This window comes from Vanacampus margaritifer, chromosome 19 (assembly GCF_051991255.1).
Source record: "Vanacampus margaritifer isolate UIUO_Vmar chromosome 19, RoL_Vmar_1.0, whole genome shotgun sequence".
Classification (NCBI taxonomy): domain Eukaryota; kingdom Metazoa; phylum Chordata; class Actinopteri; order Syngnathiformes; family Syngnathidae; genus Vanacampus; species Vanacampus margaritifer.
The window spans coordinates 1,207,501-1,227,046 of NC_135450.1; the positions used below are offsets into that span (position 1 = coordinate 1,207,501).

The 19,546-nt window shown below is 40.5% G+C and overlaps 1 protein-coding gene across 4 annotated transcripts in view; it reads right to left on the reverse strand.

The window, feature by feature from the left end:
* The window catches only part of mdn1 (midasin AAA ATPase 1), a 260,821-nt gene extending 242,294 nt beyond the window's left edge, over positions 1-18,527 (reverse strand). For all 4 annotated transcript variants that reach the window (XR_013289379.1, XM_077552191.1, XM_077552190.1 and 1 more), the window contains exons 1-7: positions 18,252-18,527; positions 17,826-18,052; positions 13,511-13,735; positions 9,629-9,736; positions 8,831-9,017; positions 8,552-8,758; positions 3,205-3,336 (exon numbers count right to left, since the gene is read on the reverse strand). Coding sequence is in view for 3 of the 4 variants with exons in the window: in XM_077552191.1 (XP_077408317.1) it covers positions 3,205-3,336; positions 8,552-8,758; positions 8,831-9,017; positions 9,629-9,736; positions 13,511-13,735; positions 17,826-18,052; positions 18,252-18,347 (1,182 nt within the window). In the remaining variant the exon portion in view is untranslated. The remainder of the gene's footprint in view (positions 1-3,204; positions 3,337-8,551; positions 8,759-8,830; positions 9,018-9,628; positions 9,737-13,510; positions 13,736-17,825; positions 18,053-18,251) is intronic.
* Between the last annotated feature and the right edge of the window lie 1,019 nt (positions 18,528-19,546).

The following is a 19,546-nucleotide window of genomic DNA, read 5'->3' on the forward strand; positions in this document are numbered from 1 at the left end:
ACCAAAATGGATTTATAACGGGTAGACAAGGCTTCCATAATGTGAGAAAATTATTAAACATAATTTATTATAATAAAGAAAAGCCAGACTCTGTGATTTTATCCCTAGATGCTGAAAAGGGCTTTGATAAAGGTGGAATGGCCTTATCTCTTCTAAGTGCTAGAAAGGTTTGGATGCGGTACTTTGTTTATTAAATGGATCTGATTAATGTATGCAAATACAACAGCTGAAGTTTTGTCTGACCGTAATACCTCGGCACCCATAAAGATACAAAGGGTCGCCATTGTTTGATATAGCAATCGAGCCACTTACGATTGCAATCCGGTCAAATGCCCAACTTAAGGGACTCGAAGTAGGATCAAAGGAACATAGGATTGCGCTCTACGCAGATGATATCATTTTTATGTTGTCCAAACTGTCTGATTCAATCCCAGCACTACTATACCTGATTGAAAATTTCTGGCTACAAAATTAATAATAGTAAATCCTCCATACTGATACTCAATGAGGGTGAAAGAAAGAACCCACTTCCAACAGCAATTCAATTTAATGTGGTGGAGAAGTTTGAGTACTTGTGGATCCAAATATTGCCAAATTTGGACAACATCGCCGAGGCAAACTATAGCCCACTGTTACATGAAATCAGCGAGACAATTAACAGATGGACCTCATTGCCATTTTCTATAATTGTAAGGGTCAACGCACTGAAAATGAACATGCTACCCAAGTTGATTTATTTTTTCCAGAATGTCCCCTTGCCACCTACGCCGGAATTATTTTCTGTATTGGAAAAAAAGTTTGTCAGATTTGGGGGAAGGGAAAGCCAAAACTGAGATTATAATTATATCTACCATTTGATCGAGGGGGCTTGAGATGTCACAACTTAACTTGGTATTATCAAGCAACACAACTCAGGTGTATGATGGTCTGTTTCTTGACACGTGACCCCCCTCAGTGGGTTGAGATGGAATCGCATGACCTCAAACTTCCTATTCCCCATTACTTACACTCAGACTCAAATAGAAGGTTACTAAGGCACACAAAGAATCCAATTGTAAAGCATATGATAAGAATTTGGTGTACTGTATAAAAAAAAATATCTAAGGGGACCAGTTACGTTTTCTCGATTTAGTCCGATATAGGGTAACCAGCTATTTATACCTGGGAGGTCTGATGCAATGTTTAAATTATGGCTGTGGATGGGGGGGCGGGGGCTGTGGACCGGTGGGGTGCCTGGTGGGCCTGCCGTGCCCCGTCCTGCTGTGTTGGGTTGGGGGCACGAGCCGTGTTGGGGTGGGAGGGCGCTCCTGGTTCCTGGGTTTGCTCTCCGGCCGGTGGTCCCTGCGGGGCTCGGGGGTTGTCCCTTGGCGATGCCGTGGCCTGGGGGGCCCTGAAGTGTTGCGCTTGTGCTCTGTCCTGGCAGGGGTCGACGGCTCCCCTCTTTGGTGGAGATTTTCATGCATGCCAGATATACCACAGCAGCATCTATCGAAATTCAAACACAATCTGCTTCTTCCTCTTGTCGTTGAATCGGTGGAGGCTGGTGTCTGTGGATTTCACTTTGCTTCATCTGTCCTTCCTTCCTTTCCTCAGTCTCTCTTTTGGTCTCTTGAGGTCTCCCTAATTTGTTGGAATTTAGATGTTTCTGGGGTTGGTGAAAGACTCTGGTTGGTAACCCGGTGGGTAGTAGGTAATGTCTGGTCGGTGCTGGATTTCACTTTCCTTTCTTTTCTTTGATCCTTCCTCGGGTCGCCTGACAACCTCACGACTCTAGCTGGATTCTGAAGTATTCGGTTTAGGTGAACGGTATGGGATTTTTAATGGGTTTTAAGGTAAACTAATGAATTCACACTCACACATGCACATACAAAATAAAAAATTAATAAAAATAATTTAAAAAAGATAGCAATGGTAATGACATATCAAATCGGTAAAATTACCGAATGAACAATACTAAGCTCTCCAGAAAAAAAAAGAAAGTTGTGGGATGAGGTGAGAGTGGTATCTAAAAAAAATTCCTTTGGACCCTGCACTTTTTTTTTGTTGGAAAGACATGACTACAGCAGAACTGAGAGAATCCTTATAAGTATTGGTTTAACAACAACAAAGAAATGTATAGCACTAGTATGGAAATCTAATTACAGACCAACTGTCAAACAATGGCTGAACCAGATGTTGTCGAGACTTCCCCCGGAACGCATATTCTAAAGGACAAGCAACAGACTTTTGAACGCCTGTGGACACCCTTCATTAATTACGTCAAAAATGTTGTGACAAGGTTTCCAGAGGTTTCCGCTGGTTCAAGCATGTACAATTAAACGGCAGTGATTTACGTGAAAATTTCACCTAAGACACCTAATATGTGCTCTCTACATTTCGTCGATGGAAATGGGCCAGCAGCTGAAAATCCAGAACCAATCGATTGCAGGTACAGTATGTTTATTCTCTGCTTTCTCAGCGTTGCTAGCTGCCTTGTACAACATGCTGGCTACTATACTGTACATCATGGTGCAAATGCACCAAAAATACCTTGAGTTTATCAACGGAAGCCACTGCTGCCTAGATGTGAAAATTTATATAAAGTATCAGTGCTATAGAATCATATTGGATGTTTTAAAAGGCAACCTATGCCTGCAACAACATGCTACTTGATCAGCGTCACTAAGATGTGAGCGGTCACTGTGTCACCACGCCACTTTGACAAAAAAAAAAAAAAAGTAACAGCCCAAAAGTAGGCTTAAAATCTTTAAATGAAAATCTTGACTTGAATGTTCCAAAGTATTGAACCATGTTGAAATTTCACGCCTGGGACGTCGTTCTCTTTCAAAATGTTGTGGACGTGTGTGTCGTACTCTGTTATTTTGTCCAACTCGTGCATTTTAATGAGGAAAACGGGACATAATTTGACATCAACCCTATTGGCATGTCATGCCATTTCAAGGAAAATGCTCTATTAGGGTATATGGGTGTTTCTTTAAAACGGTCATTGTTTTTGGGGGAAATTTAATGTTACGAAATTACTCGGTGTTGGTATCGGTGACTATTCAAGAGTTGAGTACTCGTACCTGTTTGAAAAAAAGTGGCCATCAATAATAAATATTGAGAAAGTGTGTAGTATAGTTTACAAGTGTGTTACGTTTACAAGATACAGCATGTTGAAATAGGCTTGTCATATTAAAAACCTTTTCAGAATTTTTAACTTACCACATCTAGTGGTGCATGATCAATGTCTTCCAACAAAATCCACAGTCCTTTAGAGACAGCCTGTGTCAGGGTTCCTGGTTGCCATATGAACTTTCCCGGTATATCAGTGCATCGGTACATCCCAAGCAGTAGCTGGGGAAAAAATAATAATTGAGACTTAAGTATTTATTATCATGGGTCAGCTTGCACAGCAAGCAATGCATCTATCTTTTGCTAAGCAGGAGATACTGTGTGTGAACTACAGTAATGTAAAACTCAATGCCCGGGTGCCAGATCTGACCTATGTGGCCTACAAAGGCAAATCATGTGCGTTGACTTCATGTTTCCTGCTATATACAATAATTACAATATACAATTGCAAATCGTCTTCACTAGGCCTGTCACGATAATTACTATGTCAATTTATCGTTTGATGAAAAAAAAAATTGGACACGATAGTTTTTTCAGACACGATGAATGGTCATTTGCATGGGCGTTTGTTTACATATGTGAACATTCACTCGTGCTTCGCTCTCCTCCCGTCTCTCAACTTCTTTGTGGCTATGGGACTGGGAGTCGTGCACACACAAATATAAAAGGGGTCTAACGGCTTTCGAATAAACGATTGGTTCCATTTAAATTGGTTCGTATGTTTCCTCAATTCATAGGCTCGCGCAACTATCTAATTTTTTTAGTGAGGTGCATAGTGCACAGTAGCATTGAATAGAATATATATATTTTTTCTATCCAAATACGTAATTATTTGCTCGAATTTTCAGTACGATATCCAAATACCAAAATATTTGATAGCTGCAGCCCTCTGCCATGCCCCCTTCAACAAAGCTAGTTGCCCTGCACTCCCGCAATCCATACCGCACACACTCCAACTAAGTTTTTGCCAACATAAATAAATATATATTATAATAAATTGAAGCAAGCACGCAGGGTGTCTCAGCTCTCTGTAATGCTTCGGAGAACTGAGACAGACACACTACACACTCGCACCCATCGACGAGAACGCGCAACTAAGGCGCAAAAAGGTGGAAGCGCAAGCACCGGGACGTGACCCACACGTCACAAACAGCAACCGGAAACAGCGCAGGTGCACACACACGGAAGTCGCAAGTCCCACCTCTTTTGTGGCATATACTTGGGCTTTTTGAAAGTCCTGATTCCGATACCGTCTATCATTCATTCAGTCATTTTCCAAACAAAAAGACTTGTTTTCTCAATAGCCGTTCCAAAAACCAAATTGAAAAGAACTTTCCGATTTCGTGCACAAATGGAAAACAGAGCGCACTGCTCCGTCTAAACTGTTTTCACTCATCCCCACACAAATTCCGCCCGTAATTCGACACTTTCACAAACTGCTCACCTGCCGCCTGGACTCATTCCTTTTTCCCCGTTAATAGTGCCAAGGATGCACACTCGACACGGACGCACGGCGCATGACACACACCGCAAACGCTCACCTGCATTCTGCGGGGTCATTGGACAATGAACACTGGACCAAACCGAAGCACTTCTTGTTTCCCACTTAAATAACGCTTTTTGCCGTGCTTGAAGTGTCGCATGACTATGTACTAGATCACAAAAGTAGTTTGGTTTATTATTTAATGAGTTTGTTCTTTTTTGAGAGAGTAAGTTACTGATTGTGAATGGAGGATTTTTGTTATGGTTAATATATGTTGTAAATATGGTTACTTTTTGGTATTATACCGCATAATTGGTTAAATGGGTTGCCCGGAAGGAAGCGCTGGGGGTATTTAAAGGGATTCAAAATCATTTGTAGGGTAGTGCTCAGTCATGTGGGATGGTGAGTGACTGGCTACCACAGTACGTTGCGGAAAAGACCAATGGAACTTGTAAATATTGTTGGGATTGTTTTTGCACTGGACTTGCACTGTAAATATTTTTCTCATTTTTGATGCGGTTTTGGTGTAAATAAAAACACCTCACTGAAGTTTTTCGACTGCGCCATCATTTTTCCCCCTTTCTGAAATGAACCAGTGAAACGGGCGTTTTGGACGTTTCATCCAGTTTGCATATTTTCACTTGCCGCAAGTTGCGTGATCCGGAAGCATTTTTGTTTAGTTTAGTTTTTTTACTCGTGGCTTGACTTTGTTGGTGGTCATGTCTTCTGGCCTCAGAGTTACCCTATTACCCCGGCTGAAGAGCACATAAACAGAAATTTTTGCAGGACTTCCGTAATTCGTAGTGCACACTGAAAGGCCAAGACTTTAAATTTAGATTTTAGAGGCATGTTTTGGCAGGCACTTTAGGCCTTAATGGGTTTAAATCAGTGGTTCTCAAATGCGGTCGTCAAGTACCCCTATCCAGTCTGTTTTCCATGTCTCCCACAGCCAACACAGGTATTTCAAACGATCAGCTAATCAGCAAGTTCTGCAGGAAGCCTGATAACGATCCTCAGTTGTGTTGGCTGAGAGAGACATGGAAAACAGTAGGGCTGGGTATGGGGTGGATGCCACGAACTTCCGACTTCCACACATCAGCGTCGTCTCCGGCCACTGATGGCCGCGTTCCGACACTCGCACCCCGAACCCCCAAAAAACAGTATATACAATAAACATAATGGTGTTTTACAATAACGTTGAACTATATTTACAATTTCATATGTACTAGTGAATTTTTAATGATTGTAGTTTAAAATGGCAAAAAATTAATGGCAACTTTGTATTCATATAATGTCTTATTTCTAGTCCCTGATCGTAAAATGGCTGCAGAAGGGCGGCCAATAATGGTATAGTTCACCGCCACGGGTACCCGGTACCTTAAAATAAGACTTGTATTGGCACCGATACTGATACCTGGTAGGGCTGGGCGATATATTGATTTTTTTTAATTAATTCAAGTGTTTTGTTGTGGATGATAAAAAATATATACTGTATATAACATCGATGTTTTTTATCCCCCTTTCGTTGCGCTGCGGCTAGTTTCGCCCCCATGGGCTTCTGTAGCTTTCGCTCTGTCAGTCGTGTCACACACTCTATATGGGAGGAACTCAACTAAAGCAAACAAACTCTCGCAAAAAAAACAACACAGTTTACTATGTTACCGTGGAGGAGTCATTTACACAAGGAGCACGTATAACAAGAAAGGGGCCCAATTAGAGCGATCACCAAAGCGGACATGTTGCACCTCGCTAATGATGAACGGCTCAAATATTGGTTAATCGCCGGAGTCAAGAAATCTTTAGCTTGCTGTAAATAAAATATTTTACCTTGATTGCTTAAAGACATTTACATGCTCATGTGAATAGCACAAATTGGCAGGTTTATGTCGCTGCGTGGTGGCAGCATGTACGCTGTCCCATCAAGTCGGGCTCGCCTCGCAAGCAATTAGTTTAAAGTCATGTCAATTTAGACAATCTTACTTTACTCGCCGTGCCCGTGATGCTCATCACCAGCAACCCTGAGCCTCTGCGTCATCTGCGACATAAAATCCTTATGAAATGTAGTATAGTTGGCTGGAAATGCTGATAACAGCCTATTTTCAGTGACAAAACAAATTGAAAAGTGAAAGGAGATCTATACTGAAGCAGTCTAATCACGGTAAAATAGCCGATTTACGGCAGGCCAAGACTTTCTTACTCCGGGGGACTGGCCAATCAAATAACGCCAACACGAAAGTTGCCAGTCATGGCAATATAGCCACCTCAATTTACATAACAGTAGTCGTACTTGTAAAATCAGCAGACAGTTGGAGGGGATGACAAGCTCAGACCTCAGTTCCTACATTAAAGCCAAAATGTGATGTTTATTTGTGTCATATTGAGGGACACAAGAAGCACTGTTTATCTTTTAAAGCAAAGTTGGCAACAAAAAAAGATTTTACTTTTCCACTTTATCAACACAGATTTACAGAAGTATTTGATTTAAGGTAGAAGTTTTGCACATTAATTTCAAGAGGAGAAATGTGGTTACTTTTATTAACTGATGAAATAAAATAAAATAAAATTCAAGTTTTTAGGCAAAATCGCCCTGCCCTAATACTGGTATCGGTAGTCACCCATCATAGTCAGGATGATACCACCTCTGCCTCATTTTAAGGCAAGGAGCAGCTTTCACAGACACACCGGGAACAATTATGAATAGGCATGAGCCAATATGAGTAAAATATTAAAGTTTTACAATTACAGCTCTAATATGTGCATATTTGAAATATTTGGGGAAATAATAACAGCATTTTTTTCATGTAATACATTTTATTTTGTTTTTAAACAAAATATAGAAAAAATGGTACATTTAGAAACATGTACCATGTTAAGTTTATAAGTAAATAAATGTTTATTCTTCCTCTATTTCAGAAAAATTGAAATAGAGCAGTGGTGGGCAAACTTGGTCCTCGAGGGCCGGAGTCCTGCAGGTCTTGGATGTTTCCCTCATTCAACACAGCTGATATATGATCACCTCATCAGCAAGCTCTGCATAAGCTTGGTAACGATCCTGTTGATTGGAATCAGCTGCGTTGCAGCAGGGAAACATCCAAAACCTGCAGGACGCTGGCCCTTGAGGACCGAGTTTGCCCACCACTGCTCTATTTCAATTTTTCTTAGCAAGACAAAGTATCCAATTACTTATGGGCTATTTTTAAAACAGACTTCACACGTACACTTTTATTTTTATTTTAAATAAGTAGGCTACAATGTAAACTAAACACCCAAGGCATTCATGTCCCTGTTGTCTCCGCTGTGCTCATGCAACACGTGGACTAATTGAGGGCAATTGACTTCAAAGACTGCTTGTTGAGTAAAATGAAGCCCCACCACGCACCTACTGCTAGTGCATGAGCGAAACTTGAGAGGCTGCTGTTCCTGAGCAAGCAACCTTGCTTTAACTGCCTATTTAAAGTTAACGAGCAATAGCGATTCTTATGCCTGCGTATCGATACGACTATGCATTGCCGGATCGATTTTTTGAGCACACCCCTAGAAAACAGGCTGGACAGGTGTACTCAAGGACCGGGGTTCAGAACCAGTTGGTTAAATAATACCTGCAAGATTTAAGGTGTACAGCTGCGCATACACTTTCAGCGCACTAATGTCCACCATTAAAATGGGTTACTTTGGTAGCCAAACTGTTTTAAACTTGATTTTCACACATGCGCAAACGTAATGCGCACTTCCCTTATTGAGACTGCGCCTTTTAATTCGGTGTGCCTTTTGATCGCGAAAATACGGTACACTGGTATCTGGTTGAAACTGCGTTCTACAGGGCATGGCTATCTCGCAATACGTCCTTTACAAATGTTTTGGACTTTTAACAGGCCCATTCAACAGTTGCAAGTGAAAATTTATAGCAATTCCTCTTCTCATTTTCAATCATATTCGTATTTCTGATTGTCTTACCTTACTGTCTGTTTGATCCCCAAGTTGGACCTTTAGAATTGTAGATTTTGTGTGGCCAGTAACAGAAGCCATAAACTCCACCAGAGCAGTTTTACCGCATCCAATAGGCCCCTCAAGCAGCACAGGCTTCTGTGAAGCCACAGCCAATGCCAATCTTTTCAGATTAAGACAGGTTGAGTCCACCAGCACCATGTCCCTTTCATTTACCTGCAAACAGCATTCAACATTAACACGACTAACAGAAAATATGACCTTATGTGACAAATGAAAGGTTCTTACCTGTTCAATCTGTTTTTCAGCTGTTCGAGACAGCATAACGCCACCGATTGCCACAGCATTCTGAGACAAGTCTTCTGATATCAACTGGCCCTGGGTACACTTATTTTCCTTGTGCCATAAGGATGATCCTTGATTGGCTAACACTAGGGCTTTTTCCACCGTCGTCTGTTGAGCTTCCTCAAAAGCTCTGAACAGAAAAATTATGTTTATGGTTACAATACATCTCACTGCAACCACTACCACAAAACAGGCTTAACTTATTCAAACCCAAAAACGTGTAAATAGGTTTTTCAATATTTTGTCCTTTATTGATTTATCCATTTTTTAAATGTTTTTTATGAAAGAACAAACAGAAGTCTTTGATGCAGCTTCGACATTAAGAGGTGGCTTAAAGAAATGGTAATTATTACAAAAAACTGCCAGCAGGTAGCAGCAGAGATCAGCCAGGGCCATGTTGCAACAAGCTCTTTTTCCCCAGTGTTTTCAACAGGTTTGTGAATAGTGATGAAACTTAGCTATACTCTAATGCTAATTGTGGCAAAATGGAAACAGATACAAATATACTTTTTCCTGATGAAAGAAGAGACTCTAATCTTTCTTTTGGTTGGTTCCATGTTTTTATAGCAATAGAACACAATATTCTGTGGGACTTGCAAAATCAGTCAAAATCCAGTAAAACAGTCGGGAGCAAAGGGGGTTGCTTCAGTAAAAATGGCAGGGAGTAAATGCGTTAAGGTGAGAATTTATATTAGATAACCGTAATTTGATATGACAAAAGGAAACAAGACAAAAACATACCTGATTTTCATCTGCAGAATCTCATCACTTGTCAGTACCTTACTCAAAAAGATGTTTTTCTGATGATCAGTCATACGAGTGACCAGTGCTAAACAATGAGCAGTATACCTGTTCAAGAGAATACGATTAAAGTCATTTGTTATAGGGGGATAACATCACAAGATAGGGTAGCGGTAGTTCAAGCATGCTCCCCAAAACGTATAAAAACGTTCCATTTTAAATATTGCTATTGTCCCAAAAACGTATTTAGACATTTTTTTAATGTTTTTTTTTTTAATGCTAGAGCATACAGAAGGCTTTGATGCAGCCTCTGACCTGAAGAGGTCACTTAAAGCAATAGTAGTTATTACAAAAAACACGGCCAGCTGGTGGCAGCAGAGTATAAGGGATCAACCAGGGCCATGTTGCAACAAGCTCTTTTCCCCAGTCTTTTGAACAGGTTTCTGAATAATGATGAATTTTAGCTACCGTATTTTCACCACTATAAGGCCCACTTTAAAGTCTTAAATGCTCTCAAAAATCAACGGTGCGCCTAATAGTGAGGTGCGCCTTGTGTGTGGACCAAGGTCCAAAATCTGACTGACTGTGTGAGATGACTTCCCGCACACATTGCTTATATACAAGAAAGGCGGACCTGACTGAGGACAGACATGAGAGCTCGGAAGAGTCAACTTGGTGGCGAGTTCTCCAGCCCCTCCTCTGCCTCTCCCCCTGACCCACACCCCACCCCCACGTGTTCGCTCTGCCAATCGTGATTTGTTGTGCTCAAACTTATGCCATGGCGCTAAAGCATGCATGTTCAGTAAACATGTGTCCTCTTTCTTTTTTTTTGCTTGTTTCAGAGCTCAACCAGCCACCTACAAGTTAATTGATTGACAGCTCTCTCCAAAACATAGCGGTCTGCTCGCGCAGGGACTGAGGGAGATGGAACATAAAATGTAAAGGGGTGTCCGAGCTAAACTACTACATACGGTAGTGTATTGTTTCCTTTTTTCCCTTTCTTTTTTAACTCATTCACTGCCATTGACGGCTATTGACGTCAAAAATTCATTTGAACCATTTCTATTAGCTTCACATTTTTTTCCAGTTTTGTTAACAAGAGTGTGACAACCTAGATTTTTTTATTGTACATTTAGAACAGATATAAAATGTGATTAATCGTGAGTTAACTATTGAAGTCATGCGATTAATTACAATTAAAAAATGTAATCGTCTGACGTCCCTAATTTTTTAATAATTTTTTTGGAATTGTAATTCATCACATGATTTCACTAGTATAAAAATTAGATCTGTTCTAAATGTATAATACATTTTTTTCTAGGTTTTCATACTCTTGTTAACAAAAGTGTGTGTGGGGGGGGGGGGAGAAGTAAACGTACTAGAAATAGTTCCAATGAATTTTTGACGTCTATAGCCGTCAATGGCAGTGAATGAGTTAAATGCTTTGTTGAACAACGTGTACTTATAGCAATAGACATTGCAAAACTCACTTTGAAGTAGTGCAAGTCTACACAGTGTCCACAGATCACACCACATACTAAACACACAAGATCCTTTTTTCCCCACGCATCACCTTTCCTTCCTCATCTCCGTGACTTAAATGCGCACATCTCTCAGCCGCTGTGAAAAATAAAGTTCGGCAAATGAACGCAGAGCTTGCTATCATTCCGGGAGGCTGGCGAACACAGCTTTACCGAGACTGGGAGGCAGCACCGTGCAAATTATGCCACAATTTGTCGATGGATCGTAAATGCTTGGGCGAACACATCATTTCCGAGGACATGACAACGAGACTGACTCTGACAATGAGATGACATGTTTGATGGAGAACTTGCCCAGTTGTTTGTTTCTGATACAGACGATCATGAGGACTATGACTAATTTGTCAATTAGGTTTGATCAAAAGCAACGCGAGTACATTGTTATATACTTCAAGTACAACTGAACACACTGTTTACATTGTTACTTCAACCAAACTCCGTTCGCTGCCTTTTTAAAAACAGCATACTGTATGTTTTAGCATAATAGCATGCTGTGTTGAGCTTGCGTATATTTAACGGTGCGTGCGCCCAATACTGCGGTGCGCCTTATGTGTGTGTTAAAAACAGAAATAGCACCAGTAACTGTGGCTGCGCCTTATAATACGGTGCGCCTTATGTGTGTGTTAAACACAGAAATAGCACCAGTAACTGTGACTGCGCCTTATAATACGGTACGCCTTTTAGTCGTGAAAATACGGTATATTCTAATGCTAATTGCTGCAAAACAGAAACATATACATACTTTTTTTTCCTGATGAAAAAAAGAGACTCTAATCTTTATTTTGGTATGTTCCATGTTTTTTATAGCAATAGATAGCAATATTATATATTGGCGACACCTGACAAGTAACCATAACCCAAGGTGAATGGTACTTCGCCCTAAGCGTATTCATTCTGTTACTGTACTATAGGCCTCGTTATCCTTCTGCGGGAGGCGACGGCGGAGATGATACGGCAGAGTGCCGCTCGTGCATTTGCCTTCTTGTGCGCAATACACATCGTTGTTTTGAAAATGTTCTGCAGTTTCACTCCACGTCAAGGGTGTCGCTACGGCAAGGTATGACTCGAGCTTGCATCATACAAATGCATATTGTAATGTTTGAGCTGTCATCAGGCCAAGTGATTATTTAATGCCAATTTGCAACAGTTACTGTCGGCCGTAACCAAACCAATACACAACACGCTACGTGCTTAGAAAACACAGTTTTGTTTTGTTTTTGTCACACACACAAATCCACACAAATATATAAAATATTAGGATGTATACCTGTTAGTGTATGCACATACTGTATATATTTATACTGCATGAGCTTTCACATTGCATGCCAGATTCTTGAAGTACTGTATTTGACATAATCAGTTTTAAATATTGGCAATACTTTGGCAATCCAATGAAGACTCAATTGTAACGTTGCTTGTGTGAGCGTGCATGTCTCTGCTCTTCTCCATTTCGCTTCCAACTAGTCGAATGCGTAATCAAATACTACAAACTGGGAACAAAATAATTCACACTCGACTTATTTTTTTAAGGGAAGTGTCAAAAATGCGTCACAACCTGTCGCTGTGTCAGTCGTCTGAGCCTTTTCTATGCACAACTGTGATTTCCTACTGAGTGCTTGTTCATTGAATGCACCTTGAGTCCACTGCAGGAGTGACTGTTGCTTTTTCTTCTGCTTGTCCGCAATAAACATTTGCTCTGGTTACAAAACATTTCTAAAACTGAAAATCAAAAAACACTTTGTGTTTTCGTGTGTTTCATGTGTTTATTGAAAACATGCGTAGGCAGTGCTGTCGCGTGGCTTCACAGCATGTCACGAAACAGACCAATCACAAGCGATGTTATGACCCGCCATCTACGGCGTACAAGAATTGGTGACATGCACGCAGCACCTGGTCACGAGCTGCGGCACACTTCTCGGCGTAAATCACGTGATGTGCGCCGGTCATTAACGCAAGAGCAAACGCAGAAGTATAAATCAAGCTTATCTGAGTTTCTCACCACCATCTATCTACCCTATGTCCCCATCCACACTATAAAAGAGAAGCCCAGCGAATTATTATTTGAACAACCACTGGATTAACTGCTTTTTCTGTATGGATCTGTTCCTTCTCGCAAGAATATTAAATCTATAACACCCCCCACCCCCCCACACTTCAGTGTATGTGGCCTCATATCGCTAATCTCCACATCCAACAACCTGTTCCAATATTTATTTTAGCCCAAAGCAGGATTTTAGACTATCTAGTGCCCAAACCACAGTCACCCATTATGCTTCATTGGGTCACAGTATTTAGCTCCGCTTTAGGCTACAAGTAGTAAAAACAAGATAACAGTACTTACCCTCGAACCAGAACATCGCTCATGAGCAACTGGGAAACACATGGACTCCAGTCCCAGAGCTTTTCAAACTTGGCACAATCATTCTTGAGGAAACGAAGAGTTGCAGCCATGAGGTCACGCAGTTTCATTCGTTTTGGACCATATTGAACAGTCGATGCCTCTTCACTGGTAAAGAAGAGTCTCTGAAACACTGGAGGGGCATCTCTGAAGTATCTTGCAGCAAACCTTAAAGTGATATGTGAAAGAGAGAGCAAAATCAAAGCTAAAACAAATGCAATGACAAACTGTACAGTGTGATATAGTTAAATTACATTAAATTATTGCACATGACGAGTAAATGGTTAAAAACAAGCTAAAAACTGTTCCAGCAACCATATAGTATCTCTCTTTAACTTTTTAAAGTAAACCAAGTTAAATATTGGTATGAATGACATGAGTTGTGTTATTTGTTGCAGAGAGTTCATTTGGGGCAGCAAATTGGAAAGAAGATCGACCAAAAGTAGTAAGGACTTTAAAAATCCCCTGGCATGAGCTTTGCAGCGATGACATCAACCATCCTCTGGATGCCCTAGTTACTGTATTAAAATATTTTTTCACGAAATTCCACCTTGTAGAATTAAAGGCTCCACAAGATGGTCTACTGTGAGCCCAGCATCAAACGAGCAGATTTTGGTGGGCATGGCCAAGGCTCGCCTGATTCCAAGTGCTTCTGTAAACAAAATGAGTTAGGGGTAGCCAAGGCTCTCTTGTGCCCACTGCTTTGGGTTCCAGGGTTCCCCAATTCCGGTCCTCGAGATGCCGGAGTCCTGCAGGTTTTAGATGTTTCCACCTACTAACACACCTGATACTAAAGATCAGGATTGTTATCAGTAGGGCTGGGTATCAATTCAGATTTCGAAAATTTATTTGATTTTGATTCAGAAGGGCCCGATTCGATTCACATTGATTTTCAATTCAGTTAAGGATTTCATGTAGTACCAATTTTACTTTCATTTGGAAGATATTCTCAGAAGTACCAATGTGGCAAATAGTAGAAACTTATTTCTCTTAATTGGTGCATTAGTAAAAAATATGAATATTTACGTTTATAATTGAATCCAATAGAGTTACATTAATCATTGAACATGACCTGATCAAAACAATAAATAATAATTGAAATTAATTACAACTACAGTGCTATGTAAATAAAGTGGCAAAAACACCCTAACCCAAATCACGACATTCACATTCCTGTGACAGTTTTTATGCTAGGGTTCCAGTGGTTAATAAATAAATAAAAATAAATTTACATAAGAGACACAGTCATAGTGCATTATTATGCATCCACATTTTGTGTTTTTATGTCAAATTTCTTACCTTACTTCTTTTTGGGGGGTTTTGTGTTCAGTCTTTCGCTTTTTCTTTCATTTAATGTACAGTTTTATTACTGCCACATGCATGCATGCACTCCGTTTAATAAGGTGGCGGTAACGCACCAAAAGCACCTGCCAACCGCAATAAGAAAGAAGAAGAAGTCATGCATTACCGCCAGTGGCCTTCTTCATAGCCATAGGTATCTATGCTTAAGAAGGGGGCGATAAGTATTTGACAACCATCAAATGGAAGTAGAAGAAGAAGTCTGTAGTCTTGTGTAAGTTATAGTGTAGTATGATTTATTTACTATTTAGAGCAGCATAATGCACAGTAAACAATCAGGATTCTACTTTTGGCTCTAATGTGGCGCAGAATTTTAGTTTAGGTAAGCCATTTAAAACTACTGCAAAAAGAAAAGTTTTTCCTCTGTGCCTCTGTCTAAACTGTGTGTGTCAGAGTGTGTGTATTTTTTGAGGGAGACCCGCGGATGCGATCCGCTTGCATTAAAACGCAGCCCATTTTTAAAGTTATATAACAATCAGCAGCTCGGAGCAGCTCGGAGCAGCTCATGCTTGACCTGTTTCCTTTCTTTGTAAGCACTGCGCTCCTATTGGGGTACTCTGAATAACAGAAGGGCACATTTGAACAACACTCACACGAGGTTTTTAACAAGTATGTGCTCACCTCGGGCACATTAATTTACCAGAAAAAGCCGTAATAAAAGTATCGATACATGGTTTTATGAATCGATATTGGGCCATGAAAAGCAATATCAATTCGATATATTGACATTTTATACCCAGCCCTAGTTATCGGGCATGCCGATGAGCTGATTATATGAATTAGGTGTGCTAGTGGACAGAAACATCCAAAACCTGCAAGACTCTACCTGGACTTCGAGGACCGGAATTGGGGAACCCTGTTCTACACACTGTCTTTCATGTCTGCACCTGACGAAATATTGACACATGCTTTTATGCTCTTCAGTTTCAATAGGTGATCACCGAATGCCACCTAACACACACACACACACACACACACACACACACACACACACACACACAGACACGTCCGCAGATATTTACATGTGTCTAAGGCCTGTGACTTGCCCTCGCCGCTCCGCTCTCTGTCCACGCGGAGGCAGTGTTGCTGTCTCCATTGACGGGAACGAGACATTTCTCGTTTAAAATTGGATATTGAAAAACAAGCCTATATATGATCTAGGGCTGGGCGATATGGCCAAAAAATAAAATCTCTATTTTTACAGACATTCAGGACGATTACAATTTTAATTGATTTTAATAAACCCAACAAATATTTCTTTAAAGGTTTAATTTATTCAAAAATAATTCCTGTGCAAAATGTTCAGATAATATTTACTGATTCTAAATGACTTTTGACATAAACTTAACATTTATAGTTTTTTCCCAAATGCCACAAATAAGTAGTTCGTAGCTATAGTAAACATGTCTTGTAAAGCACCCATCCAGCATTCTGCCACAAAAACATTTGCATATAACACAACATAAGAACAACAGCTTTTAATAATCCAAAAGACAAAATTCTTTTACACGATTTAGAAAATTTTCAACGATTATATTTTTTAAATGACGATGTATCAAATTAATTAGATTTATTGCCCAGCTCTAATATGATCCCTCTAGACATTTAAATTACCGATAAACAACATACGTAGAGTATTTGTTGTTTTAGTGTAATCGGCAGTGCTGTCTACCCTTAACTCTTTTACTGCCAAGGACGTTAAATGACGTTTAGTAAAAACCTACAGAGGGCCGCCAAGGACGTTAAAAGACGTTCTCCAATTTTTTGGGGGGGAAACGGGTGGAGGAAAGCCTTGGCCAGCTGTGGTGAAAGTTTCAAGCAGATTTTGGCCCCTAGATGGCAGCGATGACTCTCTTTTGACAAAATTGGGTAGGCGTCAGTAGAAGACGTGAGGCGGAGCTAGAGGGGACAATGGCTGGGGATGGGTAGCGAAAATGGCGACCGGTTGCAAGCAGCTCACACTTGAGCATTTTTTTCAAAGACGAAAAGCATCGACCAGTGCTAAAGAGCACATTGATGACGACAATGATCATCATCGATGATGATGATGGTGACTCAGAGGTTGGAAGCGTTGACGCGGCAGTAGAAGACGTGAGGCTGGATGGCTGAGGAAGCGAACAATGGCGACCGGTTGCAAGCAGCTCATCGACCAATGCTAAAGAGCACAGTGATGACGACGATGATGATGATGGTGGCTCCGAGGTTGACGCCGAAGTTGGAAGCGTTGACGCGGCGGCTATGACCACATCATAAAGCCTCACCGGCTAGCGATGCTAACACCGGAAAACGCGGAGCACAACCGAGCACTTCTGCACATCTTTTCTGATGAAAGATGAGAGTTCAATCTTTCATTTGGTAGTATGTGTGTTTCCATAGTCCAAACACAACATTTTCTGTGGACCTTGAAAGATCAGTCAAAATGCTTAAATCGGCTGGCACTGGCGGCATCCCTTTTCTGAAAACGTCTGGCAGTCAAAGAGTTAACTAACTGCAATGCATCAAATATTGATGTACACCTAAAGCGCATTATACTACGAGTCGTGATATTTTGGTGACCTCATTTGGCGACAAAGTAAAAAAAGTAGATAGAGCTCAGTATTATATAGCACTAAAAAGGTGCAAAAACTGAACTGTTAAAAGTTGTTTAATACCTTCTTTTATACAGCTTATGCATGGCTCCTGCGCAGGTGATCATGTCTGTAATCATATTTACTAGTGTTTTGTATTTTAACTATTTAAATTCAATTTCATAAAAATATACCTTCCTAATTACTTATAATAGAGATTTAAGGTTCAAAGAAAATTTATCCTTGCAAAATCAAAAATTTTATTGAGAAATGATGCAGCGATCAGTTAGGTGAAATTGTGCCATTGTTAGTAGTGAGAAATGCAGACTTACGCCTGAGCGTCGGGGCTAATGCAAAGAAGTTTGCTGAGGGCCACACACAGACGCTCGTGTAGATCGTGGTTGATCCTGCCATTTGTCTTAACCCTCTCTGCATTTCGCTCCAATAAATCCAGAACAATGGGTCGCAAGTGTCTTGCAATTAACAACGTATAGTCCTTCTCCAACAGGACCTGAGCCAGGTACTCCAGAATACAGTGCCTGTCCTGCTGACTCCATACCTGAAGGAAAAGGGGAAAAAAATTGTGATTTTGTAACGCAAGATGATAAGTGATTACATTCATGCTGTCAGCAAAACCCCAAAATAGACACAATATAGCACAATATACGCCAGCAATGTTTATTATAGAATTTTATGAACAATTAAGTCGAAACATAGCAAAACACACAAGTCTATCACAAGATCGATTTCAAACAAACCTGCTTGGAAAGAAATTGACTCAGTTGGTTGTGACTTTCATCGATATGCCTACATATCGTTGCGAGCGCTAATGGGCTCAGTTGTAAATTTTCCATCGCCGTAAGAAACAGTTTAGAAAAGAAAAACGTAACCTACAAATGTTTTTCCGAAAAGTAGGCTCTTCACATATATGAAATTAAATAAAATGGTACTGTTTTGCAAATCAAACGAGCTCATTCCTATCCAGCGTGATCCAATACTGGCCACATGTGAGAAAAAACGAGTTCTTCCGGGTCGAGCTCACTATCTCCACCCAGGGAAAAATAATTGATCACAGATATATAGAGCGAGCGAGTGAGAGAGACAGAGAGAGAGAGACAGAGAGAGAGAGAGAGAGAGAGAGAGAGAGAGAGAGAGAGAGAGAGAGAGAGAGAGAGAGAGAGAGAGAGAGAGAGAGAGAGAGAGAGAGAGAGAGAGAGAGAGAGAGAGAGAGAGAGAGAGAGAGAGCTGGAGCAGCAAGACTAAGCGACGTGCCTACGTGGCGGCCACCTTGGTGGGGGCAACATCGCTGCTGTACAAAGAATAAAAGTCACTCATGCAGTAATCCAGTAAAGACATGTAAAACTAAATAACACAAAAAATAATAATTTTATAAATATCCTAATTAGGTTGCTGCGGTCCCCCATCTGTATACCTGCCGCGCCACCTCGCCCCCCCCCCCCTATTTTTTTAATGCGCCACATAAAAAAAAATTGTCGACCCAAGGGTTAGGTGGCGCTATATATATATATATATATATATATATATATATATGTATATATATATATATATATATATATACACACACATCATAGTTAGTTTTACTCATAGCACAATATTGCTTTTATTGTGCATAGAGGGCATCATAAATAAATGAATAAAACTACATATGTATGGATTGTTCTGATGTCACTGAACATTTTGAGTGGTGGAAAGTAAACAAAAATATTCATAAATGACAGTTATCACACTTACAAAGAGTATCCAAATTTGGGACAAAATACCTAAGGTGTCGTGAAAAAATGTTGTCGACCCAAGGGCTAGGTGGCGCTATATTTATGATTGACTATTGTCATAGAGATACCTTCAGGTTGTGACTATAAAGTGAAGTTTGGGATTTTTTGGAGCATGTACCGGGCAGTTATTATGTATTTTGTCTTTCATAGAGAAGGAAATATGAAGCACAAAATATGATGCCCCGCCCTCGTCATATAGTATTTAGAAAACGAGAGAGAGATCCCCCCCCCCCCTTTTTTTATGGCCCAGGTCTTGACAT